General features: G+C 53.1%; 3 protein-coding genes across 4 annotated transcripts in view; 2 read left to right on the forward strand and 1 right to left on the reverse strand.

Annotated features, from left to right (window-relative positions):
- Positions 1–5,459: 5,459 nt before the first annotated feature.
- HGH1 (HGH1 homolog) lies at positions 5,460–7,241 on the forward strand (the record flags this gene model as incomplete). Its single annotated transcript, XM_082858532.1, has 6 exons — positions 5,460–6,085; positions 6,158–6,258; positions 6,357–6,455; positions 6,658–6,749; positions 6,838–6,960; positions 7,046–7,241. 6 exons carry the CDS (start codon positions 5,460–5,462, stop codon positions 7,223–7,225), a joined length of 1,221 nt encoding a protein of 406 aa, XP_082714658.1. The 3' UTR covers positions 7,226–7,241.
- Positions 7,242–8,300: 1,059 nt separating this feature from the next.
- On the reverse strand, positions 8,301–14,972 carry LOC309974032 (testis-specific serine/threonine-protein kinase 5-like; the record flags this gene model as incomplete). The annotated part of the gene is given in 11 exon segments (XM_082858472.1): positions 8,301–8,431; positions 8,434–8,610; positions 8,684–8,821; positions 9,139–9,254; positions 9,348–9,445; positions 9,449–9,468; positions 9,758–9,813; positions 9,885–10,096; positions 10,263–10,392; positions 10,753–10,992; positions 14,908–14,972. Coding segments are annotated over 11 exon segments (1,383 nt in total).
- Positions 14,973–15,299: 327 nt separating this feature from the next.
- The window catches only part of MROH1 (maestro heat like repeat family member 1), a 67,090-nt gene continuing 55,006 nt past the window's right edge, over positions 15,300–27,383 (forward strand). For both annotated transcript variants that reach the window (XM_082858618.1, XM_082858619.1), the window contains exon 1: positions 15,300–15,369. The gene's annotated coding sequence lies outside the window, so the exon portion shown is untranslated. The remainder of the gene's footprint in view (positions 15,370–27,383) is intronic.

Genomic DNA, 27,383 nt, shown 5'->3' on the forward strand with positions numbered 1-27,383 from the left:
ATGAATCGTTATAGCTAAAGAACTTAGGAACAGTGCTGAGCACAGCGTAGGTAGATAGAAAACAAAGCCGGAACCCTTCCTCACATCATTTATGAGAGTAATTTTCAGATGAAGATTGTAATGTAGAAAATAAAACTATAAATATATCAGAAGGTAATTTAGAAAAATAATTAACTTAGAACACTCAGAAAAGACAGATATATTTGCTGATTAAAAAAAAAAGTTATGGCAAAGACAAAACTCAAAGCAGATCATACATGTAAATGTAAAATTATAAAAATTTAGCCTTAGAAAACAGGCAAAAGAAACAAAACAGACATTTCACCCAAGAGAAGATGAAGATGGCAAACGAGCACATGAGAAGATGCTCCACACACCATCCATTAGGGAAGTGTAAATTAAGAATGGCTCAGATTTAAAAAGGGACGCCACCAGATGCTGGAGATGTGGAGCAGCTGGATCTGTGTACGATGCTGGCGGGAATGTAAAATGGTCCAGATGCTGGAAAGCAGTTTGGCAACTTCTTGAAAAGCAGGACTCAGCAATCATACTGCTGGGCATTTATCCCAGAGAAATGAGGACTTATGTCCACACGAAACCATACTATGCACCACTGTTTACAGCAGCTTTATTTGTAACAGCCCCAAACTGGCGATGACACAAAGGTCCTCAACAGGTGAATGGCTGGCCAATCTGTGGCACATCCACACCATGGAATACTTCTCAGCAATAAAAATAAATTATTAACGCAACAACCTGGATGAATCTCCAGATAATTACGCTGAGTGAAAAAAGCCAATCTCAAAACATTCCATTTAGATAACGTTCCTGAGATGACAAAATTATAGAGGTGAAGAACAGACTAGTGGTTGCCTGGGGTTAAGGACGGGCAGGAGAGGGCAGAGCAGGAGGGAGAACTCTGTGGTGATGAAGCTATTCTCTATTTTGACTGTGATATTGGTTACACGAATCTACACAAGGGATAAAGAGGCATGGAAGGACTTCCCTGGTGGTCCAGTGGTAAAGAATCCGCCTTACAATGCGGGGAACGTGGGTTCGACCCCTGGTCAGGGAACTAAGATCCCACACGCCGCAGGGCAGCTAAGCCCGTGCGCCACAACTACTGAGCTCGCGCGCCTCAACTAGAACCCGCGTGCCGCAAACTACAGAGCCCGTGCACCCTGGAGCCTGTGTGCCACAGCTAGAGAAGAGAAAACCCGCATGCCACAACTAGAGAGAAGCCAGCACACCACAACGAACAGCCCGCATGCCGCAACTAAGACCCGATGCATCCAAACATAAATAAAATAATTAAATAATAAATCTTTAAAAAACAAAAAAAAGAGGCACGAATCTACACACACAATTTCATTTTGACACTGTATTATAGCCTCATAAGAGTAACCACTGAAGAACCTAGAACAGGCAGCTTTGTAGAGACAGAAAATAGCCATGAGGTCACTGGAGGGGTTGGGAGGTTAGAGTTTCTGCTCTGGGTGGTGAAAATGTTTTGGAAATACACAGTGGTGATGGTGGCAGAATGTTGTGGTTGTGATTAATGCCACTAATTATACACTTAAAAATAATTAAATGGGGGAATTCCCTGTTGGTCCAGTGGTTAGGACTTGGCGCTCTCGCTGCCGAGGGCAAGGGTTCAATCCCTGGTTGGGGAACTAAGATCCCACAAGCTGTGCAGCACAGCCAAAAAAAGGGTCAATTTTGTTACATGTATTTTACAACCGTTTACAACAGTTAATGTAACACACCAGAAACCACTGAATCTAAATGGATGATCTGTACTGTATGTGGATTACATCTCAATATGCTACCGAACGGAACTTGGGTCTGCCTGCCTGATGCACAGCGAAACCAATCTGCTGACACTGGGCTGTAGTGAAGGAGGGTACAGCGTTTATTGCAGGTGCCAATCAAGAAGAGCTGGCAGCTCATATTCAAAAGACCTGAACTCCCCAGTGGCTTTCAGGGAATGGCTTTTAATGACAGTGTGAGGGAGAGTGTCATGGGTTTTGTGATCAGCTCGTGCACAGTTCTCTGGTTGGTTGATGGTGAGGTAACAGGGTACTAGGTATTTCGGAAATCTCAGTTATCAGTTTTCTGCGGTCTAAGTGCTGGTGGTCAGCATGCAGTTAACTTCTTCCACCTGCTGGGGGCTTTAGTGTCTGCAAAGCCACTCAAGGATACGGCTCGGGATATTATCTGTAGCCTTCAAGTACAACTAAAGGTCCTTGACTTTGTTTTATGGCTAAACTATTATTACTTTGTCTAGACTGCTCTCTCTTTTTTGCTACGTTTTCCCACTTCTCTGATTCAATTTGCTCTTTGGAACTCAGGGACGGCCTAGGAGGCTAAACCTCCTCTACAAACAAGAGGTGGTGGGACGTGGCGGGTGTCTCTCCCCAGGAAGGCCCTGCAGGGTCCTGTTTGGTTTCAAATAAAGCTATTTTAAAAAACACGCAGAAGGGACTTCCCTGGTGGCACAGAGGTTAAGAATCCGCCTGCCAATGCAGGGGACACGGGTTTGAGCCCTGGTCGGGGAAGATCCCACATGCCGCATTGCAGCTAAGCCTGTGCACCACAACTACTGAGCCTGCACTCTAGAGCCCACAAGCCACAACTACTGAGCCCACGTGCCACAACTACCGAAGCCCGCGTGCCTAGAGCCCATGCTCCACAAGAGAAGCCACCGCAATGAGAAACCCACGCACCACAACAAAGAGTAGCCCCCGCTCGCCACAACTAGAGAAAGCCCACGCACAGCAACAAAGACCCAACGCAGCCAAAAATAAATAAATAAAAATAAAACAAAATTAAAAAATTTAAAAAAAAACAAAAAAACAGAGAAGGCCTTCCCTGGTGGCACAGTGGTTAAGAATCTGCCTGCCAATACAAGGGACACAGGTTCCAGCCCTGGTCCGGGAAGATCCCACATGCCACGGAGCCACTAAGCCCGTGCGCCACAACTACTGAGCCTGAGCTCTAGAGCTCGCCACAACTACTGAGCCCACATGCCACAACTACTGAAGCCTGCGTGCCTAGAGCCTGTGCTCCGCGCAACGAGAAGCCACCACAATGAGAAGGCCGCACATCGCAACCAAGAGTAGCCCCTGCTCGCCGCAACTAGAGAAAACCCACGCACAGCAACGAAGACCCAACACAGCCAAAAATAAATAAATAAATAAATTTTAAAAATAAATAAATAAAAACACACAGGAGCCTCCTTAAAGGGGCTTCCACTGGCCAAACTGAGGATCAAAATAATGACAGTAAAGTATTATATTTCTATGAATAAACTAGGAATCCATGAGACTTCATTGACATAAATAGGTAAAGAGAAAGCTTTTTTCCCTACAATAAATGATAAAATTAGAAAACAGCCATTTGGAAACCATCACAGTAATAACTAATTCAGAGAAAAAAAACAATACATGCAAAAACTAGGGAGTGAAAGGTGGATGAGGAACGGAGTGTTTACATAGCCTCAAAGTATCCCCCCATAAAATACTTATTAAATACAAGAAGAAAAAGAGTAACCTGACAGGGAAGAAGCTTAGGCCACTCCATCATAATTAAGTAATCAAAATAAGCCTCTCCCGCGCTGAGACACACTGACGTTGTGCCACCTGATTGGACAGGATGAAAAGAACCCAGGATTTCCTCCAGAGCATTCCTGCCAGAAATGTACAACCTGAATCTAATCAGGAGCCAACCAGACAAATACAAATCGAGGAACGTGCTCCACAATAGCTGGCCGGTGGTCTGTGTCAAGGGCATGAAGAGCTGTTCCCACCTGGACACAAAAGGTGAGACAAAGGTCATTACAGGGGTGACCTGGGAATTTGGGGTCTCTGGGTCAAGGCTATATGGGGGTTCTTTGTACAGTTCTCGTACCTTTAACTTTGAAATCACTTCCAAACACTTTGGATCTTTTAATTCCCCGTGGGCATATTTAAGGCTCCCTAGCTGCTGATTACTGTAAACACATCCTTGATGCAGTCAAATCACGGGCCTGCTCATTAGTCCCCTGCTCACGCAAGTGGGCCCTGAAGGTGCACATTTCTGTCTCAGTCAAAAGTACCCACCAGAGGGCATCATTTACCTAGGTTATCCACAATATTCTAATTCCATACCTTGAGGAATTTTCAACTCTTATGGCCTGGCCGGGATCTGTGTGTCCCGAGCATGTGGTTGCCTTGGAGAGGTGGCACGTCCTTGGACTCATCCATCCTCTTCCTCAATTTCCATGGGACTTTCAGGAAAGTTTAGATTGGGATTGAGGCTATGGGTCTCAGGCGGGGCAAGTCCCGGCTCTTGGACGTTATGACCTCCTGACTTCAGGGCCATATTTTTCCCTGTAAGTGACTCTTCTGGGCATCACTGCCCCTAGAGGCTTTGTCCTAGCCCTTAGTGTGAAACAAAAATAATATCTATTAAGAGGCTTATAACCTATGTAAAAGTAAAGTACATAACAAATAACCCATGAGTCAGGTAATAATTGTGGGGAAACCCCTATATTAGAAAAGAAGAAAGGTTTCAAATCAATGACCTCAGCTTCTACCTTAAGAAACTAGAAAAAGAACAGTAAATTAAACTCAAAGTAACCAGAAGAAAGGAAACAGTAAGGTCAAAGTAGAAATCAATAAACTTGAAAAAGAAAACAATAAAGAAATGAATCCAAAAGGTGGTTCTTTAACAAGACCAATAACGTCTTCCGTGGTGGCGCAGTGGTTAAGAAGCCGCGTGCCAATGAAAGGGATACGGGTTCGAGCCCTGGTCCGGGAAGATTCCCACATGCCGCAGATGCAACTAAGCCCGTGCGCCACAACTACTGAGCCCGCGCGCCTAGAGCCCGCGCACCGAGACGGAGAAACCATCGCAATGAGAAGCCCGCGCACCCGGACGAAGAGTAGCCCCCGCTCGCCGCAACTAGAGAGAGCCCGCGCGCAGCAACAAAGACCCAACACAGCCAAAAATTAAAAAAAAATTTTTTTTTCTTAAACTGAATACAACCATATATAAAACCGAAAATATATCACGATCAAACGGAGAGTATGCCAGGGATACACTAGAAAGGCAATCACTGTAATTGATCCTGCTTTTCTTCCCGCGAAGACGGATGTTTGCCAATCATGTAATCGGTCTGCTATCAGAGGCTGGCAGGACCCCCAAGGGACGGTGCCATGCCGGGGCCCAAAGCTTGTCCCTGCACGACCCCCACCACCGCGCAGAGCCCGAGGTCCCCGGCTTCTGGCCGGCAACCAATCCCACAATCCCCCGGGCCTTGGCGTGGCCCCGCCTCCGCGCGCCGGTCCCGCCCCTTGCGCGGAGTCGGTAGCCTCGGATTGGTCACCGGGGCTTCCGGTACCCTGGTGGGCGGGGCCGCTGCCCACCTGTAGGCGCATCGCAAAGCTGAGCTTGCGCAGCGGAGCACGCAGACAAGCATGCGGGAGGACGAAGGGGTCGTGGGTGGGTCAGCCGGTGGCCTCGCCTCCGTAGGGTCGCCGATAGTGGAGGCCGGCCCGAAGGCGGAGGCGGCGAAGCTGCTGCCTTTCCTGGCGCTCGGGGCGCGGGCTGACCTGCAGGCGGCGGCGGCGCAGCATGTGCTGGCGCTGACCGGCTCGGGGCCCGGCCGCACGCTGCTGGCCGGCCAGGCGGCACTGCTGCGGGCTCTGGTCGAGCTGGCGGTGGCCCCTCCTCCCGCCCCGGCCCGAGACGCCGCTCGCGCGCTAGTCAATTTGGCCGCCGACCCTGGTCTGCACGAGCCGCTGCTGGCGGCCGAGCCCGGACTACCTGCCCGCCTGCTGGGCTGCGCTTTGGACCCACAGTGGCCCTGGGCCGAGGAGGCGGCCGCCGTGCTGGCTAACCTCAGCCGCGAGCCGGTGCCATGTACTGCGCTGATGGCGGCGCTGGCGGCCGCTGAGCCCGGGGAGTCGGGCCTGGAGCGGCTGGTGCTCGCGCTGTGCACTCCCGGCTACAACGCCCGCGCGCCCCTGCACTACTTGGGGCCGATGCTCTCCAACCTCAGCCAGCGTCCTGCGACGCGCGCTTTCCTGCTGAATCACGACAGGTGAAGCCCAGGGCGCTCGCGGGGAGGGCGTGGAAATGAGCAGGGACGGCACTGAGTGGTTTTTCCCTCCAGGTGCGTGATCCAGCGGCTGCTGCCCCTTACCCAATACCCGGACTCCTCGGTGCGCAGGGGCGGGGTGGTGGGGACACTGCGAAACTGCTGCTTCGAGCACCGTGAGTGGTGGTGAGGAAGTTGCCGTGTCGGGGAGTGGGAGGAATAGACTGGACCCTGGGGCCCCTCTGGACTGACCTCCATTCCTGTTTCTCCCCAGGACACCATGAGTGGTTGCTTGGGCCTGAGGTGGACATTCTCCCCTACTTGCTACTGCCCCTGGCTGGGCCTGAGGACTTCTCCGAGGAGGAGATGGAGCGTGAGTGGCTTGGGTCGAGCCTCAGGGTTGGTCTGGCAGGAGGGGAGGCCAGTGGGGGGAGAGGTAGAAGGAAGTGTCCAGATCAGGGCCCCTTCTGAAACCTTCTAGCAGGGAGTTGCTGAACACAGATGGGCCTTACAATGGCAGGGTCTTGCCTAGCAGACCAGGGGCCAGCATAGGGACCCAGTGAATTCACTCCTAGGGCTGCCCGTTGACCTGCAATACCTGCCACAAGACAAGCAGCGAGATCCTGATGCCGACATCCGCAAGATGCTCATTGAGGCCATCATGCTGGTGAGCCGGAGTGCTGCTACATTAATGTCACCCCCACACACTTACATATTAGCACACTGATGTCTGGATGATCTCTGCCCTCTCCCAGCTGACGGCCACGGCACCTGGTCGGAAGCAGGTGAGGGACCAGGGAGCCTACTTGATCCTGCGCGAGCTGCACAACTGGGAGCCAGAGCCCGATGTGCGGGTGACTTGTGAGAAACTCATCCAGGTGGGTGCAGGGTTGGGGGAGTGGTGGATATCCACAGTGTGCCAGCCAGCTGCTCACCTGCTTCCCCTGCCTGCCCTGCTGGCAGGTCCTCATTGGGGATGAGCCAGAGCATGGCATGGAAAACCTGCTGGAGGTGCAAGTACCTGAGGATATTGAGCGACAGCTGCAGCAGCAGGACCGCCAGGAGCAGAGCAGCGCGAGCGGTGCGGCAGCAGCTGGAGCTGTGGCCCCAGAGACGCGCGCAGAGGGAGCTGCACCCACCTGAGGCCCGCGAAGCCTGCCGCCAGCCCTGGGCCCACCTCTGCTCGCCATCCGTCCAGGCCTCCCAGACCGGGTCTGTGTGCAGCCGCCCGCAGGCCTCTGGGTCCCCTGGCTCTGAGGGTGCGCCTTGCTGAGAAGCAGAGCTGTTCTTAAGCTCCAGGTCTTTGCTGAGGGTTGAGGGTGCCTCCCTGTGCCCTGTTGGCTCCAGCAAGAAGGCTGGTTGCTCAGAGGAGGACTGTTCAGCCAGAGCTGGCCCAACCCTGTGACTTGCTCAGGTATCTCCACGGGGATGGCCAGCAGGGCCGGACAGAAAAACACTGCAAGCCCGAGGGGCTAGCTGGAGCTTCCCAGTCCCAACGGTGCTATGGGGGTCTGGGCATAGGGGGGCACCCAGGTGCTTGCAGTGCCCCTTGGTACCAGTCCCACCCCAGGCCCCTCCATCCTGGGGCCCTGCCTGAGACCCAGCCTCAAAGGGCTCACCTGTTGAGGTTTTCACCAGCCACAGCCTGTCATGGGGTCTAGCCAGGGCTGCACCCCTGTGGCCTGTCCTCGGAGCACTTGCTGGGCGTTGCCTCCCCTTCATGCTCCCCACCTTTCCACTTGACCTGTGCCCAAACCTGCCCTCCGCTCTTTGCAAGCTCCTCCAGTCCTATTTCCCAGTCCTGGACTGAGCTGATGCCCTCGCTCTCCCCCGCTAGCTAGGCCCTCTCGCTGGTCAGCCTGCCTGAGCCTCAGCTCCCCAGAGCCCCTCGCCTGCCGAGCTGAGAGCCTCCCTGATGTGCCTGCAGCCTTGCCCTGGGCTCTTCTTTCCCCTGACCACCCTCCAAAGCTGGAGACCGTCCCCTGGCGCGCCCATCAAGGCTGGCTTCTTCATGGGTGCCGGGTGCCGCCCTCCTCTGCGGTCCCCTCTCTCTTCCCTCCCTCCCCCCAGATAAGTGAAAGCTCTGGCCTGGAGGTGTGTGGACTGTTTTCCAGATGCCCCAAGGCCCGCGGCCCTCTTCCCGCGTTGAGAAGTCCACACCGTTGGCTCCACAGAATAAACGCTCTGTTTGGCCTTGCCCCCACCGTCCCGCCCGCCCTCAGTTAACCAAGTAGTGTCCAGGCACGGTCCGGATGGCAGACATGGAGCGTGGCGACAGCGGACGCCTGGAGGGGCTCACCGCGCGACTGGCCGTCTCCGTGCTCCAGAGTCCCAGCCCGGCAGGGTCGCACCTCGTCTCGGGGGAGACTCCGTGGGCTCGGGCGCCGGACCAGAGGCACTCTCAAGGGGGGTGCACTGTTGCTGGGGTCGCCGCAGGTGCAGGAGCGGCCTTGGGGGATCTGAGTCCGCGCTGGGCTCCACGTTGTCCGGGGACGTTGGGAGCTCAGACTCCTCGGGCTTCTTTGCAACTGACCGGAGTGGGAGGGTCAGGTGGGGCGCTGAGGAGCCGCCCACCTGCCCACACTGGTGGGCATGCAGCACCTGGTGTGACGCCGCCGAGCACGGTGCGGAAGAGCGTATGTGCGGCGGGCAGCCTCCCGTGCTGCGCGGCCACCTGCTGCAGGCCCAGGCGCGCTCGCGGGCGCAGCTGGCGCAGGCCTCGGATCAGGTCCTGGCACTCTGTGGGTGAGGGCTCAAGGATGCGGCCTACAGGTGCCACTGCCCTCTCGCGCCCCAGCCCGCAGCCATCACGGCCAACAATGCTGGCAGCTTGGAGGTGTCATCCCGTTCAGTCCTCCCAAACGGCCGTAGGGTGTCCGTGTTTCACACGTGGGGAGACAGGCAGAGAGAGGTGAGGCGCCCTGCCCTGGGCTAGCGCAGGGTTCAGGCTTAGCGGGGCCACCAACACATTTCCACCTCTCTGGACCCAGCTCTCTCTTGCCGCCCACCTGGGTGTGGGCTGGGACCGGGGAGGGACGCAGGGTGGAGGCGCTCACCTGGGGACAGGCCTGGCCGTAAGGTGGGGCCCTGGCGCATCAGGTACCGCATGCGGTGGGGCTGGCGCTCCTTGAAGGGCAGGTTCCCGGTCACCATGGCGTAGAGGATGACACCTCTGGGGGTGTGGGCTTCCCAGGGCGTGCCCCCTCCCCTCCCCTCCCCTCCCTAGGGGTCCTGGAGCCCGTGATGTGGCGCTCCCCGGCTCCACGGGTCAGCCTGCTCTCCGCTGTACTTGCTTGTGAGGACCTCCAGGGCTGTGTAGGCCATGGAGCCACGGAAGGTGCTCAGCCGCGAGTTCTTAAGCCCCTACCGATTGGCAAAGCCGAAGTCTGCAGGGGGCATACAGGGAGGGGGGGGGCGGGGTGTAAGTGGGCTCCTGTGGTGGGCATGGGGTGTGTGGGGTGACTGCAAGTGTGGCTCTGGGCGAGGGTGGGGTGTAGGCCTCCTAGGGGGATTGAAGGACAAGGCAGACTGGGGTCAGAAGTTTGGAGCAAGCCAGTGTAGACACTGGGTGCCTGGCTGGGGCGAGAGTGGGGAATGTGTGGCCCTCAGAAGTCGAAGACCTCAGTCAGTTGGCGCAGGCTGGGGGCAGGGTTGCGGGCTGGGCCGCAGGCTCACCGCTCAGCTTTAGGAAGCCTCGGTCATCTAGCAGGATGTTCTCACACTTTAGGTCCCTGCATGGGGAAGCGGAGGTGAGGCTGGGCCTGAGCTCAGGCGGCTCTCTCCATGTGGTGGGCGGGTGGGCTGGGCGGCGCCCTCAACTGCCATGCCTGAGTTGGGGCAGTGCGCCGCAGCACTGGCTAGCTGCCGGCACAGCCCGTGGGCCCTCTGCTCCAGCCCCGGGCAGCGGCAGTCGTCGGACACGGCATTGATGTGCTCCGGCAGGTCACCACGGGCCGCTGGCTCCAGCACCAAGTAGGCGCGCCAGCTGTTCCGGTAGGTCTCGTAGAGCTGCACCTACTGGATCCCGCCCGCCTGCCATCACCCCGAGGAGGGGCCGTCAGGTGCACTGGATTGGGGTCTCAGGATGGGGCTGGGCTCGAGCGTAAGGGTCCCAGGAGGGGAAGGCGGCAGGCCTGGGCTGGGCAGGAGGGGACCAGGATGTCTTGGGGTCTCTGCCCACCACGTTCAGGTGCTTGTAGGTAGCACTGAGTGACGAGATCTCACAGGGCAGGAACTTGCAGGAGAACTCCACAGAGGCCTCAGCGGTGGAGACGATCTTGATAGCCACCTGCGGGAGTGGAGGGTGGCCACTGTGCGAAGACCACAGCCCCTCGGGGGCGGGATGTGGCAGAACAGGCCCTGTGGCCTTTGTGCATGTTGCTGAACTTGGCCGGGGCAAGGCTCGGTGAGCAGCGTCCTTGGGGGGCAGCTCTGGTCTCCTGCTCACTCCTGTCCCAGGCACTTATGTGTTCAAGGGGTCCAGGAACTGGGAGTGATCAGCCTGCCCGAGCCTTGGCCTTCAGGGAGGATGCAGGACCAGGAGGGGGCCAGAGCACCTGGAAAGTGCCTGAGTGGGGTTAGGACAGGGGCCTCAGGGCTGGGCTGGAGGGTGAACCACGGATCCCCCACCCCATGGGGAGGAGGTGGCCTGCCTCTCTGTGGTGTGGCACGTACCCCGCAGGTCAGAGGCCAGCTTGGAGTTGTGCTGTGTGCGCTCCTGCGTGGCATAGGCCAGGTAGACTTTGGAGAAGGCCCCAGAGCCGATCTTCTTGGAGGAAGGCAGGTAGCTGTTGTCCCTGCATTCGCATACCTGCTCCATGAAGGCTCTCTGGTCCATGAAGGTCTGGTCTGACCTTCCGGAGGTCAGGGCACTGCGGAAGGGGTTGGGGCCATCCAGCTCACCGCAGGGCCTTGGGGATGGGGGACGGGAGGCGTGACTGAGGCCTGACCTGTTAGCGGGACAGGGGTGATGGGGCTGCAGGTGGCCAGCTGGGACCTGCGCCCCCTCAAGGCTGCAGCCAAGTTTCTGAAGTCTTCCTGGGACTGGGGCAGAGACACGGGAGGGCCCAGGACTGAGAACTCGGGGTGGGAGGTAACACAGCTGCACAACTATAGACTGGCACGGGGAAGGCAGGCTCTGGGATAGCGGGGGCAGATTCTAGAGTGGAAGGTTCTGTAGCTGCACCTGCAGTGCGCCCTCGGAGGGGGTGTCCTATCCCCCAGGACTTGCTTGCCCTAAGAACATCTTGCTGGAACCAGCCCTGCCCTGCCTGAGGCCCATTCTCTGGGGTGAGAACCCCAAGGGCCAAAAGAGGCGTTTTTTGGACGGTGCTGTGAGGCTTGCAGGATCTTATTTCCCTGACCAGGGATTGAATCCAGGCCTTTGGCAGTGAAAGTGCCAAGTCACATCCACTGGCCTGGGGACTTCCCTGGTGGCACAGCGGTTAAGAATCCGCCTGCCAATGCAGGGGACCCCGGTTCAATCTCTGGTCCAGGAAGATCCCACATGCCACAGAGCAGCTAAGCCCGTGCGCCATAACTACTGAGCCTGTGTTCTAGAGCCCACGAACCACCACTACTGAAGCCCACGCGCCTAGAGTCTGTTCCCCAATTAGAGAAGCCACTGCAATGAGAAGCCCACGCACTGCAATGAAGAGTAGTCCCTGCTCGCCGCAACTAGAGGAAGCCCACGCGCAACACTGAAGACCCAATGCAGCCAAAAAACAAAAACAAACAAAAAAACCACTGGCCAGCCAGAGAATTCCCAAAGCCACCCAGCCTTCCTCTGCTCAGGCCTGGAAGCTTCTGCTCAGGCCAAGACCTGCTGCAGAGGCCTTTCCCCCAGAGCTGTCTACACACTTGATGACACATTCCCAAGCAAGCAAGTAACCCTCGCCCCCGCCTGGGTCCACCTCAAACCCCAGCTCCAGGAGAGATGCGCCAGCATGGTCCCTCCCTTCTGGCCCCTGGAGTCTTCTGTGAGTGCCTTTACCATGGGGAGCCAATGTTTCCTAAGTGCCTGCTGTGAGCCAGGTGCTGTTCTAAGGGGCAACTACCAGCTCCCAGAGTCCTGCTCCTGTGCACAGACCGCACCCGACATGCCTGTCCTGTGGTAGGCAGTTCACACCCAGGATTTCAAATCTGAGTAACACCAAGCGATGCCCCCTTTCCAGACGACACAACTGAGGCCCAAGTCGTAGTCTCTCTTCTGTGAGCTGGATGGCACAGTGGCTGGGAGCTGCCGTCCTGGCAGTGGCTGGGGACTGGACTTGTCCCCACCGGGATCCACGGTCCACAGGGTACTCCCACTGCAGGGAAAGCCTTAGAATGCTTAGAATTGAATTGCTGCGACACATTTTGTCATCCCTGTTGGACTGTGAGCTGCTTGAGAACAAGGCTGGTGTTTGATATTCTGTTGCTCACCCCCAACCCTTGTCTAGCAAACTGCCTGGAGTATAGAAAATATGGGCAAACTAACTGGTTTGCTACTGACCTGGGGGTTAGGAAAAGAGAAGCTGCGCCAGGTATTTCAAGGGGAGGGTAACGTTATATTTGTCTTTCTCTTTCTGACTTACTTCACTTAGCATGATAATCTCTAGGTCCATCCATGTCCCTGCAAATGCCATTATTTCATCCTTTTTTATGGTTGAATAGTATTCCATTGTATATATGTGCCACATCTTCTTTATCCATTCATCTGTCAGTGGACACTTAGGATGCTTCCATGTCTTGGCTATTGTAAATAGTGCTGCTATTAACACTGAGGTGCATGTATCTTTTCAACTTATAGTTTACTCCAGATATATGCCCAAGAGTGGGATTGCTGGCTCATATGGCAACTCTATTTTGGGTTTTTTGAGGAACCCCATACTGTTTGCCATAGTGGCTGCACCACTTCACATTCACACCAACAGTGTAGGAGGGTTCCCTTTTCTCCACACCCTCTCCAGCATTTGTTATTTGTAGACTTTTTAATGATGGCCATTCTGACTGGTGTCAGGTGGTACCTTATTGCAGTTTTGATTTGCATTTCTCTAATAATTAGCAATGTTGAGTATCTTTTCATGTGCCTATTGGCCATCTGTATGTCTTTGGAGAAACGTCTTCTGTGCATTTAAAAAAAAAAGTGTATTTATTTTATTTATTTTACTTTTGACTGAGTTGGGTCTTCGTTGCTGCCTGCAGGCTTTCTCTAGTTGTGGTGAGCCAGGGCTACTCTTCGTTGTGGTGTGCAGGCTTCTCATTGCAGTGGCTTCTCTTATTGCAGAGCATGGGCTCTAGGCATGCTGGCTTCAGTAGTTGTGGCACGTGGGCTCAGTAGTTGTGGCTTGCGGACTCTGGAGCACAGCCTCAGTAGTTGTGGTGCACGGGCTTAGTTGCTCCGCAGCATGTGGCATCTTCCCGGACCAGGGCTCGAACCCATGTCCCCTGCATTGGCAGGCAGATTCTTAACCACTGCGCCACCAGGGATGTCCTTTCTGTGCATTTTTTGATTGGGTTTTTTTTTTTTTATTGATTTCTATGAGCTGTTTGTATGTTTTGGAAATAAAGCCGTTGTTGGTCGCATCATTTGCAAATATTTTCTGCTATTCCATAGGATGTCTTTTTGTTTTGTTTATGGTTTCCTTTGCTGTGCAAAAGCTTTTAAGTTTGATTAGGTCCCATTTATTTATTTTTGCTTTTACTTTTTTTTTTTTTTTTTTTGTGGTACGCGGGCCTCTCCCGTTGCGGAGCACGGGCTCCAGACGCATAGGCTCAGCGGCCATGGCTCACGGGCCCAGCCGCTTTGCGGCACGTGGGATCCTCCCGGACCGGGGCACGAACCCGTGTCCCCTGCATCAGCAGGCGGACTCCCAACCGCTGCGCCACCAGGGAAGCCCTGCTTTTACTTTTATTGCCTTGGAAGACTGACCTAAGAAAACATTGGTACGATTTATGTCAGAGAATGTTTTGCCTATGTTCTCTTCTAGGAGTTTTATTTTTTAAAATAAATAAATAAATTAATTTATTTATTTAATTTATTTATTTTTGGCTGCGCTGGGTCTTTGTTGCTGGGCCTGGGCTTTTCTCTAGTTGTGGGAGCGAGGGCTACTCTTGGTTGTGGTGCGCAGGCTTCTCATTGTGGTGGCTTCTCTTTGTTGCGGAGCATGGGCTCTAGGTGCTTGGTTTCAGTAGTTGCAGCTTGCGGGCTCAGTAGTTGTGGCTCGCGGGCTCTGGGGCGCAGGCTCAGTAGTTGTGGTGCACGGGCTTAGTTGCTCCGCTGCATGTGGGATCTTCCCGGATCAGGGCTGAAACCCGGAACCCGTGTCTCCTGCATTGGCAGGTGGGTTCTTAACCATTGGGCCACCGGGGAAGTCCCTAGGAGTTTCATTGATGCCTGCTCATCTTTTTTTTTTTTTTTTTTGCGGTACGCGGGCCTCTCATTGTCATGGCCTCTCCCGTTGCGGAGCACAGGCTCCGGACGCGCAGGCTCAGCGGCCATGGCCCGCTCCGCGGCATGTGGGATCGTCCCAGACCGGGGTATGAACCCATGTCCCCTGCATCGGCAGGCGGACTCTCAACCACTGCGCCACCAGGGAAGCCCTATGGCTGCTCATCTTGATTCCCACGGTCTGTTGGCATACTGGACGTGTGCCTCCAGTTTGCGTGTGTGTACCTTTTTGCGGAGGGTTCCTCGGCCCTGGGTCTCTCGGGTGTTGGTTGGGTGTTCAGTGTGTGTGCATATAGGGCATGACAGTGCCTGTGTGTGTCCCGGTCAGGCCCACCTGGCGTGCGTACCTGGACAGGTATGTGCTTGTGAGAGGACCGGCTTTGGGCGCACTGACGCGCCGAGCCGGCGTCGCCGGTGCCTCTCCCGGTATGTGGGGCGGTGTCTGTGTGCCGGGATCATCGCGGTGTAAATGTCGTACGAGGACACGGCAGAGTGGGAAGGGAGCCGCGTCCTGCGCCTGCGCAGTGGCCGGCTGCACGCCTTGAGGCCGACAGGGCTGCCCTACTGGCGCCCAACAGTCAGGTGTGGCGGTCACGGGGCGGCCGGGGGCGGGGCCGAGCGCGAGGCGGAGTTTGCGCACTCGCACTCTCTGGGGTTCGGGGGACCGGGTGGAGAGGGCGAGAGGGACGCACCTCCGACCAGTGAGCGCAGAGATCGCTTGGGGGCGGGGCCGGGCTGCCGCGCGCCGGGCCACGGTTGGCGGGGGGGGCGGTGGCCTCGCCGCGTGGCCCCGCCCACTCCGGTCAGCGGCAGGCGGGAGGGCGGATCCCGGGCTGCGGCTGCCGCGGCTCCTCAGGTAAACGGGGTCGGGGCCCGGGATCGGGGCTGGCGGCGGTAACTCGGCGAGGCGCCCCTCGGGGAAGCCTGGGCTGCGGACTCTCGGGCCGCCGCCTTGGCCAGGCCGCCGCGGGAAACCGAGTCAGGGGGCGCCTCTCCAAGGTCACCGGGCGAGCGCGGAAAGGGTCCCGGGCGTCGCGGGGCCGAGCCCACCCCCTTCCCCGGGCTCAGGTGCGCCCAGCTGCGCGCGGAGCCGCATTTGCCGCGTCACAACCCGGAAGAGCGCCCTGGGAGCCGAGCCGCTCACATTCTTCGTCGCAACGGCATGGGAGCCCGGCCCCCGTGCCCGTCCCCTCCCAGGGTGGGACTCGGAGTACCTGGTCTCTGTGCCCGTCTCCTCCCTGGGGGGCGCTCGGTCCCCAGTCCTAGCGCCTGTCACTCCGGAGGCGTGTGGTCCACGCCCTTGCTTCCCCGGGGGGAAAACGGGGTCCTCCCTATGGGAAGCTAAGCCTAAACCCGAGAGTCCCAACGCGCAGGGGCCGTTGTATTCGTTCCATTTTCTCTTTGACTGTAGAGCAGGGAGGTACTTTGTCCACAGTCCTGAGGATTACTGGTCATGTAAGGTAGGCGTGAAGCTGGAGGGCTGCAGGAAGTCCCGCTCTCAATCCAGGTGAGAGCTCCGTGGTGCTAGGCCAGGGCTGGCTCCCAGTCAGCCCCTGGGCCCTTAGGCCCAAGTTTGGGTTCTGGTTTTCCTGGAGCGCCAGCACAGCTAGGGCCTGAGGTTCCCCCTTGCCGGCCCAGCCGGGGTGGGGGCGGGGCTGACTGGTAAGCTCAAGGGCAGTGAGGCACAAAGGGGTGCGGGGGGCAGAGGGGGCGGGTGTGGGGATGTAAGCGGGAGCGGCTGCCTGGTGCGAGGGGCAGGTGGGGTTGGGGTGGAGGCTGGCTGAGGGGACCACCCTGGAAAGGGATGGTGGTAGAGGTGGGGAAGAAGGTGGTCAGTGAGTCACTGTAGGGTGTGGGAAGGGAGATAGAGGAACAGGAGGGGGTGATGCTGACCTCTGACCCACGTAGCTGAGTGCACGATGACACAGGAAAAGAGGCAGGTGAGGTGGGGGTCGGGGAGAAGTCGGGGTGACGATGGTGTTAGAGCCGTTGAGTGTGCGTGGCGATGGTGGTCCAGATGGAGAAGGCCAGCAGGCGCTGGGCCCCAGGAGACCCATGCGGGAATCATCAGTGTGGGACACTTGAGTGGTGGCATGATTGTGACGTGGTTGCCCCTGTGGTCCTGGCAGCCAAAGGGCCTGGGGATGCTGTTGTCAGCAGGGTCTTCGGCCATCATGGCTCACGCAAGCACGTGTCTCTCGTCTCTCTTTGGTGTCAGAATAGGATCACCTGGAGTTGAGCTGTCTTGGTTACCTTGAAACCGACGTCCACGCTGCGGTGGATTGTTTGGACCTGCTCTTGCTGTTTCTCACTCCTCCAGTGCTGTTTGCTGCCTGCTGAGGGCCCTCAGGGGATCAGAGGTGGAGCCCGTGGCTGCTTGCCTGGCTCCCTCACCTTCACAGCTGCCGCCTGTGCCTGGAAGCAGGTGTCTGTGCTTAGTTCGGACCAGGGTCCACCGAGGCCCAGGTGGACAGCCGGCTCGCTGCTTGTCTGTGATCAGCAGCCCCAGATCTCGTGAGCCCCTTCGTGGAGCTGAGTTACTTGATCTTCTCGAGGTAGGGCCCCGGGAAGGCTCCTGCTCGGTGCTCAAGGAATGTTGGCTGCTGGACGTCGTGAGAAACGTGCTTTCTCCACTGAGCTGGAGGGCCACCCAGTTCTGGGGGGACACCGCTTGGCATGGCTTATGTTGAGAAACGGTGTTCTCAAAGGACTGTGCTTCCTGGGTCATCTGCCCAGGTTCTTGTCGGTGACTCTGGAAGCTGATTCCTTCTCTAGCTCCTGTGCTAAGAGGGGAAGACCCTGGGCCTTGTGCGTGGGTGGGGGTGGGGAGTTCCCGTGACCCCCCAGGGCCTCCTGACTTCCCAGTCTCCCCTCACACACCTACCCTCCAGACCAGCTCCTGGCTGCCTCTGGGCTGGGCTGTGTGTGGCCTCCTTGGCCTCCCACACCCGCTTCTGACCCCTCTCCGGCTCAGCAAAGTTGGCCCAGCACCTCTGTTAGCATGTGCCAGTTCATGTGGCAGCCATAATACAAGTGGGCATCTTTCAGGCCAGGGGCTCTGTGGGTGGGGGCAGCACCTAGTGGGCATTACTAAATGCCATTGAATGAATGCTGAGTACAGGTGAGCGAGGAGGAGGGGTGGGAGAGGGAGGAGGGAGCTGCTTCCGTGCTCACCCACAGCGTGTCCAGCGTGGGAAGGAGGACCCTGTTGGCCCTGCACCGTGCCCTGTGCTGGGAGCATCTGGGCAGGTGTGGAGGAGGGCAGTGCAGGAGCCAGTCCCGGCGGAAGTCCCGCCCCATCGCTGACCAGCTGCTGACAGCACGTGCCTCGCAGACGTGCTTGGCCGTGCAGATTAAAGGAGATGGTGCCCTTCAGTGCATCCTGTGGGACGCGGGGAGCCTCCCAGACCCGTCCCCGCCTCTGAACCCCCTTCCCCTGCAGCGTGTTCACCTCGATTTGCCGTCAGCTCTGTGCTCACAGGTCTGTCTGCTCCACAGACCTCCTGGCCTGGGGCAGGGGCAGCAGGTGGAAACTTACAAAACCGGTCAAGCCCGGCTCTTCCACCAGCCAGGTAGTTTATACATACTTGACAACCACCTTTTTCCAGTGCTTGTTTTTTAAAAAGTCTAACCAGATCCCTGATTGACACGTGTGTTTTCTAACATCTGCGCTCACGGGAGGGCTTCTGTAGACGGATGTCGAGAGGTGGATGATCCCGTCACGCAGCGCGACCATTTGGGCTTGTGGGGGACACTCCACAGGCTCTGCTGGTTGTCCGCACCTGTGTGGTGGCCACAGCACTGACAACGTCTGGTGCTGGCAGAGCGCAGCTGCGTGCAGGCCTCACTCCCAGCGGCTCACTCGTGACGCGGGCAGAGCGCAGTCCTGGACTGGCCGTCTGCATGCCGCCCTCCTTCGTGTTCGTCTTGTTGGTGCGGATGGGCTCCTTTGCGTGTAGTAGGAGACAGATTCGCCTCTTGATTATGAACGGTTATGAACGGTTGGACCTGCTTTGTCTTTTAGTTACTTTATGCTCCACTGAGGATGGGGTGAGTTGTGAGAGTGTGGGGTTGTGGGCTTAGGTGTATGTGTATGGATGTGGTCTTCAATTTATGTGTGTTTTTGACTTTCAGAAATTAAAAAATTTTATATAGTCCAACTGAACAACATTCATCAAGGTGTGTGGGTTTTTGTGTCTGGCTTAGAAAGTCCTTTCCTACTCCAAGACTCTAAAATGTGTACTTGTATTTTCTACTTAGGACTTACATTTCATTTTTACATGTAACACTTATATCCATCTAGCATTTATTTTGGGGTAAGGAAAGATGTAGGGAAGACTAATTTTTTTCCCTAAGTGCCTAACTAGCTGTTCCAACACTATTGGCTAATCTGTCTTCATTATTTAAAATCCTCCTTTTCTTCCTTACTGGTGTTTATTTCTGGACTTCCTGTACAGTTCTGTTGATCTGTTCACCTCTTCTTAGAACAATAGCATAGTTTTAATTACGGTAGCCTTTTAATACGTTTTAACACAACATAGGACAAATCCTGTTCACATACTTTTCAGAATTTAGTTGGCTACTTTTGTCTGTTGATTCTTCCATATGAACTTTGGAACCATTTTATCAAGTACCCTCCAGTAGCCCGACTCACATATTTGTAGATGAAGGAAAATTGACAGTTGTATTATTGAGTCTTATGGGAGGATTTTGGGTCTTTTCCTTCAATGAACAGCTTTTGTTTGTTTTTTGAAATTGCGTGCATACTAAGGATATAAACCACAACTTTTCTCCCCACTCACAGTGCGCTGGAGCGGACTGGCACGCACAACTGTCACTGTTTGGAACTGATGCCACAGTCCCCGTAGGAGCCAGGGCCGCAGGAACACTGGGTCACCCGCTGGAGGGGTGCGCTAAGGGACTGGCCCTTGAGGAATGAGTGGGTTTCCCGGGGTGGAGGGGACAGGGCGGGGCAGGGTACTTGTAGGGACCAACAGAAGCAGAGGTGCGAGAGCCGAAGCCCTGGCCCAGGGCGTTCAGGTGCTGGACGCCTGCAGCGTGAGGGGCGAGAGAGAAGCAGAGAGGGGCTTGGGTCTAGGTTGCGACAGCCCTCGTTGAAGGTGTTGGTTTGATTCTGTGGGCAACAGTGAAGATCAGTGAGAAGCGGTGTGACGTGATGTGACCTGCGTTTGACAAAGGCCAGCACTCAGCGTGGAGGAAGTGGCTAAAGGCAGGGTTAGGTGAGGCGGCCGCCAGGGATCAGCTCTCAGAGAAGGAGCAGGGCATCTGCTGTCTGATGTGCAGTGTGGGGGTGGAGTGAGGAGGGTGGGGGGGGGCGCTGACGTTGATCATGGCATGTCTGTCACTGAATGGTGGCCTTAGAGGTGTTCACTCGTTCAGTTGCCACTCCCTTAGCAGCATATTCAAAGAGCAGTGCTTGGACAAATGTCAGTTTATCAAGTTTTTCTTTTATAGATTTTGCTTTTGGTGTCAGTCATGGATATTTTCTTCTATGTTTCTTTCCAGAAGTTTTATAGTTTTTAAGTTTCACATTTAGGTCTGTGGGTCATTTGGAGTTTTTGTGTGCGGTGTGAGGTATAGATTGGAGTTTACTTATTGTATGTGGGTGTCCAGTTGTTCAGTACTGTTTGTTGAAAGACTATCTCTTCTCCACTCAGTTGCCTTTGTACCTTTGTTGAAAACTGGACATATAAGTCCTGAAGTCAGGTAGTGTAAGTTCTCCAGTTTAGTTTTGGTTTGCTTTATTTCAGAGTTGTCTTGGCTATTCTAGGTCCTTTGCATTTCCATATGAGTTTAGAATCAGTCTGTCAATTTCTACAAAAAACATTCTGGGATTTTGATTGGGAATGCCTTCAATCCGTAGATGCATTTGTAAAAAATTGATATCCTTGTACCGTATTTCTCTCCATTTATTTAAGTTTTCTTTAATATCTCTCACCAGGTCCACCTTTTGTCAAATTTATCCCCAAATATTTCATATAGTTTTTGCTCAGTGGCAAATGGTGTGGCTTTTTCAATTTTTGTTTATTGTTAGTATATGGAAATACAGTTGCTTTATTGTTCTTAATTTTTTAAAAATTTATTTATTTTTGCCTGTGTTGGGTCTTCGTTGCTGTGTGCAGGCTTTCTCTAGTTGAGGCGAGTGGGTGCTACTCTTCATTACGGTGCGTGGGCTCCTCACTGCGGTGGCTTCTCTTGTTGTGGAGCACGGGCTCTAGGTGTGCGGGCTTCAGTAGTCGTGGCACATGGGCTCAGTAGTTGTGGCTTGCGGGCTCAGTAGTGTGGCTCGTGGACTCTAGAGCGCAGGCTCAGTAGTTGTGGTGCACAGGCTTAGTTACTCTGTGGCATGTGGGATCTTCCCAGACCAGGGATCGAATCCGTGTCCCCTGCATTGGCAGGTGGATTCTTAACCACTGCGCCACCAAGGAAGCCCCATACGTTGCTTTTTTAATGTTAATTTTATATCCTGTGATCTTGCTAGCTGACTTATTGATCTGGTTCCACTTGTAGGTTCTGTAGGATTTTCTGCATAGATGGCCACATCATCTGTGAATAAAAACAGTTTTACTTCTTTTTCAATTTGGATGCCTTATATTATTGTTTTCCTTGCCTTGTTGCATAGGCTAGAGCCTCCAGTATGATAGTGAATAGAATGGGTGAGAGCAGACATCCTTGCCTTGTCCCCCATCTTACAGGGATTGCATTTAGTCTTTTACCATTAAGGATGTTCTTATAGGTTTCCCTTAGGTGCTCTTTGTCAGGTTGTGGAAGTTCCCTTCTATTCCTGTTTGTTGGTAATTTTTATTATAAGTGGATGTTGGATTGTGGCAAATGCTTTTTCTGCATTTATTGAGATGATTATATAGTTTTTATTTTTTGGTCTGTTAATGTGACTTACATTGGCTGCACTTAAAAATACTCAACCAACCTTGCATTCATAGGATAAACCCAATTTAGTCATGATGTATTATCCTTTTTACATGTTGGATATGATTTGATAAAATATTGTCAAGAAATTTTGTGTCTGTGAGGGATATTGGTCTATAGTTTTCATTATTTGTAGTATCTGTGTCTGGTTTTGTTATCAGAGTTATGCTGGCCTCAGAGAATCAGTTGGTAAGTGTTTTTATTTAGTTCGTTATTTAGTTTTGGCCGCATTGAGTCTTCGTTGCTGGGCGTGGGCTTTTTGCTAGTTGCGGCGAGCAGGGGCTACTCTTTGTTGCGGTGCGCGGGCTTATTGTGGTGGCTTCTCTTGTTGCAGAGCACGGGCCCTAGGTGTGCGGGCTTCAGTAGTTGTGGTGTGCAGGCTCAGTAGTTGTGGCTCGTGGGCTCTAGAGCGCAGGCTCAGTAGTTGCGGTGCACAGGCTTAGTTGCTCCGTGGCATGTGGAATCTTCCTGGACCAGGGCTCGAACCCGTGTCCCCTGCATTGGCAGGTGGATTCTTAACCACTGTGCCACCAGGGAAGTCTTGGTAAGTGCTTTTTATTTTCAGTTTTCCTGGAAGAATTTGTATATACTTGGTATTGTTTCTTCCTTAAATGTTTGACAGAATTCCCCAGGGAAGTCATCTAGGCCTAGAGTTTTCTCTGTGGGAAGGCTTTTAACTACAGGTTCAATTTCTTTATTAGATATAGGGCTATTTAGGTTATCTGTTTTTTTTGAGTGAGGTTTGATAGTCTGTCTTTCAAGGAACTTGTCTATTTCTCTTCTTTACTTATTTTTTGCGGTACGTGAGCCTGTCACTGCTGTGGCCTCTCTTGTTGCGGAGCACAGGCTCCGGACGCGCAGGCTCAGCAGCCATGGCTCACGGGCCCAGCCGCCCTGCGCCATGTGGGATCTTCCCGGACCGGGGCACTAACCCACGTCCCCTGCATCGGCAGGTGGACCCCCAACCGCTGTGCCACCAGGGAAGCCCTATTTCTCTTATTTTTTAAATTTTTATAATTTTTTATTGAGATATAATTGACTTGTCTATTTCTTTTAAGTTGTCTAATTTACTGGCAAAAAGTTATTCAGAATATATTCTTACTATTCTTTTAATATCTGTGGAATCTGTAGTGATGTCACCGTTCTCATTCATAAGATTGGTAATTTGTGTTTTCTCTCTTTTTCCTGATCAGTCAGGCTGGAGGTTATCAAATTTATTGATCTTCTCTTTATTTCTTTATTTATGTACTGATACTTATTATTTCCTTTTGCTTCTTTTGAGTGTCTAGTTTCTTAAGGCGGAATTTTTTTTTTAATAAATTTATTTATTTATTTGGCTGTGTTGTGTCTTCGTTGCTGCACGTGGGTTTTCTCTAGTTGCGGCGAGCGGGAGCTACTCTTCATTGCGGCACGCAGGCTTCTCATTGTGGTGGCTTCTCTTGTTGTGGAGCACGGGGTCTAGGCACACGGGCTTCAGTAGTTGTGGCATGCGGGCTTAGTAGTGACTTAGTTGTGACTTGCAGGCTCTAGAGTGCAGGCTTAGTAGTTGTGGTGCATGGGCTTAGTTGCTCCGTGGCATGTGGAATCTTCCCGGACCAGGGCTCGAACCCGTGTCCCCTGCATCGGCAGGCGGACTCTCAACCACTGCGCCACCAGGGAAGCCCCGAGCAGGCAGATTCTTAACCACTGTGCCACGAGGGGAGTCCCTTAAGGTGGAATTTGATGTTGTTGACCTTAAAACTAAAACAGCCAGTTATTTTACCAGCAAAATGTGTTTATTTGGGAATAGCAGAGAATTGCAGCCATGGTATAGCAAAAACTATAGGCTAGTCCAGCAAACAAAGGAGAGGAAGTTACTTTGCAGAGAAAAAGGAGGAAGTTGGGAGGGGCTGCTCTGAAGGAAAGTCCACCAGAGGGATGGGAGAGTTCAGGATGGTGATGGCTTCCCAGTGCCTGAGCTGACAGGGTTCCCATCTGCTGGGCTTGTTGCCGGGCAAGGAGAGATCTTCCTTCCTCTTGCCAGGGTCCTAAAGTAGAGACATCTTCCTGCTGGGAATGCAAGTCATGACTCTTCCTGTTGGGTCTGTGATTCACCTGGAGTGGTAGTGCACAGGAGCTCCCACTCTGGCCTCCGCACTCCCTGCTAAATTAGGTTTCTTTTATTCAAATTCAGAGTCATTCTTCTTTTCTAATGCAGACATTTAGTGCTATACCTTTCCCACAGATTTTGATGTCTTCATTTTCATTCACTTCAGAATGCTTTCTAACTTCATTTTTGATTTCCTTTTTGACTCAGCATTATTTTGAAGCATATTAAGCAGTTTCTAAATACTTGGGGCTCTCGCAGATGGCTCTCCCTTACTGACTTCAAATTCAACCCCATGCGCTCAGAGAGCGCACTTTGTATGACTCGAACTCTTCTAGGCTTGTTGAGACTCGTTTTATTGCTCAGAATATGGTCAGTCTTGGTAAATGTTTCATGTGATTTTGGAAAAAATACATATTCTACTGTTAATGAACACAGTGTTCTATAAATACTACTTAAGTTGGTCGACGGTATTGTTCAGGTCTCCTGTACCTTTAGCAATTTTCTGCGCACTTGTTCTGACAGTTACAGGCAGAGGGGTGCTGAATTTCTCCTGTATTTTGGATTTGTCTCTTTCTCCTTGCATTTTTATTAGGTTTGACTCTGTGTATTTTGAAGCTCTGTTATTAGGTGCATAAATGCTTAGAATTGTTGTGTCTCTGTAATCCACTTTGTCTACTATTAATATGGTCACTCCAGCTTTTTTATGACTAGTTGTCAGCCTTGTTTTTCTTTTCCCATTCTTGTACTTTAGCCTCTTTATGTTAACATACTCAGTGTTCCCTGTGGTTTCTTGAATAAATGAAATGCAATTATAATCTAAATGTCCTTAACTACTAATTCTTTCCTCTGCATCATTTCTGGGTCAGTGTCTATTGATTGATTCATCCTCATTATGGGTTGAGTTTTCTTGCCTGTTTGCATGTCTGGTAATTTCTTTTCTTTAATAAATTTATTTATTTACTTTTGGCCGCGTTGGGTCTTCGTTGCTGCTCACGGGCTTTCTCTAGTTGCGGCGAGTGGGGGCTACTCTTCGTTGCGGTGCGCGGGCTTCTCATTGCGGTGGCTTCTCTTGTTGCGGAGCACAGGCTCTAGGCGTGCAGGCTTCAGTAGTTGTGGCACGCAGGCTCAGTAGTTGTGGCACGTGGGCTCAGTAGTTGTGGCGCACCGGCTTAGCTGCTCCGTGGCATGTGGGATCTTCCCGGACGAGGGATCGAACCCGTGTCCCCTGCATTGGCAGGCAGATTCTTAACCACTGCACCACGAGGGAAGTCCCTGCCTGGTAATTTTTGATTGGATGACAGACATTGTAATTTTACTTTGTTAGTGCTAGATGTTTTTGTGTTCCGATTACTATTCTCAAGCTTTGTGCTGGGTTGTGGCTAAGTTATTTGGGAACAGTTTGATCTTTTCAGGTCTTGCTTTTAGCTTTGTTAGGTGAAACCAGAATGGCATTTAGCGTCGGGCTAATCTTACTTGTTCTTTTTCTTTGTCTTTTTTTGGCTGCATGGCACAGTTTGCGGGATTGAACCCGGGCCGTGGCAGTGAAAGCCTGGAATCCTAACCACTAGGCCATCAAGGAACTCCCTAATTTTACTTCTTTACTGAGCTGAAATCTTTTTTAGTGCCCTTCCCAGAACCCTGTGAGTTGTGGTGTTTCCCCCGATTGCTGGGAGCAGGCCCATTCCTGCCTCATTGTGAGCTCCAGGGATTATTTGCTGCTAATCCTTTTGGGTGGCTCCTTTCCTGGCCTTGCGTAATTTCTTCTTCTTTTTTTTTTAAAAATAAATTTATTTATTTATTTTTGGCTGCATTGGGTCTTCGTTGCTGCGCGCAGCTTTCTCTAGTTGAGGCGAGTGGGGGCTACTCTTCGTTGCAGTGCGCAGGCTTCTCATTGTGGTGGCTTTTCTTGTTGCAGAGCTCGGGCTCTAGGCACGTGGCCTTCAGTAGTTGTGGCACACGGGCTCAGTAGTTGTGGCACGCGGGCTCAGTAGTTGTGCCTCGCGGGCTCTAGAGCACAGGCTCAGTAGTTGTGGCGCAGGGGCATAGTTGCTCCACGGGATGTGGGATCTTCCCGGACCAGGGCTCGAACCCGTGTGCCCTGCATTGGCAGGCGGATTCTTAACCACTGCGCCACCAGGGAAGCCCCCGTAATTTCTTCTTAAACATCGTGCTTGTATTGGTTTTCTATTGCTGTTGTAACAAATTACTACAAACTTAGTGGCTTAAACAACACATATTCATTATCTTAAAGTTCTTAAGATCAGAAGGCTGACGTGGATCTCATGGGGCTCTAATTGGGTTGCTAGGGCTGTGCTCCTTTCTGGGGACTCTGGGGAGGATCTGTTTCCTGCTGTTTCAGACTGTTGGCAGAATTTGGTTCTTTATGGCTGTAGGACCAAAGTCCGTGTCTTCTTGCTGACTGTAAGCTGAGGGTTGTTCCCAGCTTCTATAGGTGCCCACATTCGTTGGCTCAGAGCCTCCTTCCTCCATCTTCAAAGCCAGCCATGGTGGGTTTTCTTCCCATGCTTTGATTTTCTCCCCCTTTTCCCATCTCAGCTCTCTGACACAGCTGGGAAAGGTTCTCTGCTTTTAAGAACTTAGGCTGGTCTCACCCACATAATCCAGGGTAATTTCTCCACCTCAAGGTCTGTACCCTTAATCCCATCTGCTAAGTCCCTTTGCCAGATAAGGTAACATATTCACATTCTGGGGATGAGGGCATGGGCATCTTTGGGGACATTATTCTGTTGCCCCTGTGCTGGCCAGTAAGTCAACTGAGTAACCAGGAGACCCTCTGCAGGTCTCTGGACTTCTCTCTGGCACTAGACCCTCCAAACTCCAGCAAGACTCAGGCCTCCCGAGATGCTCCCCGTCCTAACTCTGGGCCTTCCTGAGTGTCCTCAGCTGGATGTGCCCTATAGGTGACGAGCTGGAGTGACCTCAGGGTTTCCTGCCCTTCGTTTCCTGTTGACCAACAGCCTGAGAACTATGGCTTCACGTGTTTTGTTCAGTTTCTTAGTTGTTTTGGTTGAGATGGCAAACGGGTCCATCCCTCCCAGGTGGGCTGGGGGCTGACGTCTCTTATGCTTGTTTGCGTTTGCTGCGACTCGAGCCGAGTGAGCACAGCTGTCTGCACTTGTGTGAAGGATGTTCCAGCTGGAGCTGGTTAGCCCCTTTGCTCTGAGGCGTGGACATAGCTGTATCTTTCCACAGGGCAAAGCCTCTGCCCCAGGAACTGGCTGCTTGCCTTGTAAACTCAGACCAGTTCTGGGAACTCAGGATGTGGGTTCCATGTGCGGGGGTGCCTGCCTCTGAGAAGTGTCCTGTGGGCTTTCTGAAGCCTGTGGCCGGTGCACCTCACACCTGCCTGCTGGCTGTGGCGCTTCCGCCTTTCAGCTTTTCAGGGGGGCGGTTTCTGCCACCTTCTTGCTGTGCTGCCAGTGGAATATGTGTTTTTATTTCTTGTTTTCCTTGTTATTTTCAGATGCTTTCCAGAAAGGGGAAACACCTTGCTGATGCCACCAGCTTCAAACCAGTCCTCTCCATCTGCTTTCTTTCTGCCTGGGATTTCTGGAAGCTTCTGGTCTGCTAATTTTATCTTTTCTTGTTTTCTAGTGCTCTTGTGGGTTTGTTCTTTTAAAACATGCATCTTTTCTGTCATTTCACTGAGGTTTTGGTGGGATGGGTGAATGCTTAGGACCAGTGTGCCTTCCTGATCTAGAATTCTCACTTATTTTTTAAAAATTAATTAATTAATTTTTGGTTGCATTGGGTCTTCGTTGCTGTGCGCGGGATTTCTCTAGTTGCAGAGAGCCGGGGCTACTCTTCATTGT

The sequence above is a fragment of the Leucopleurus acutus genome (assembly GCF_964270905.1).
Source record: "Leucopleurus acutus genome assembly, chromosome: 17".
Classification (NCBI taxonomy): domain Eukaryota; kingdom Metazoa; phylum Chordata; class Mammalia; order Artiodactyla; family Delphinidae; genus Leucopleurus; species Leucopleurus acutus.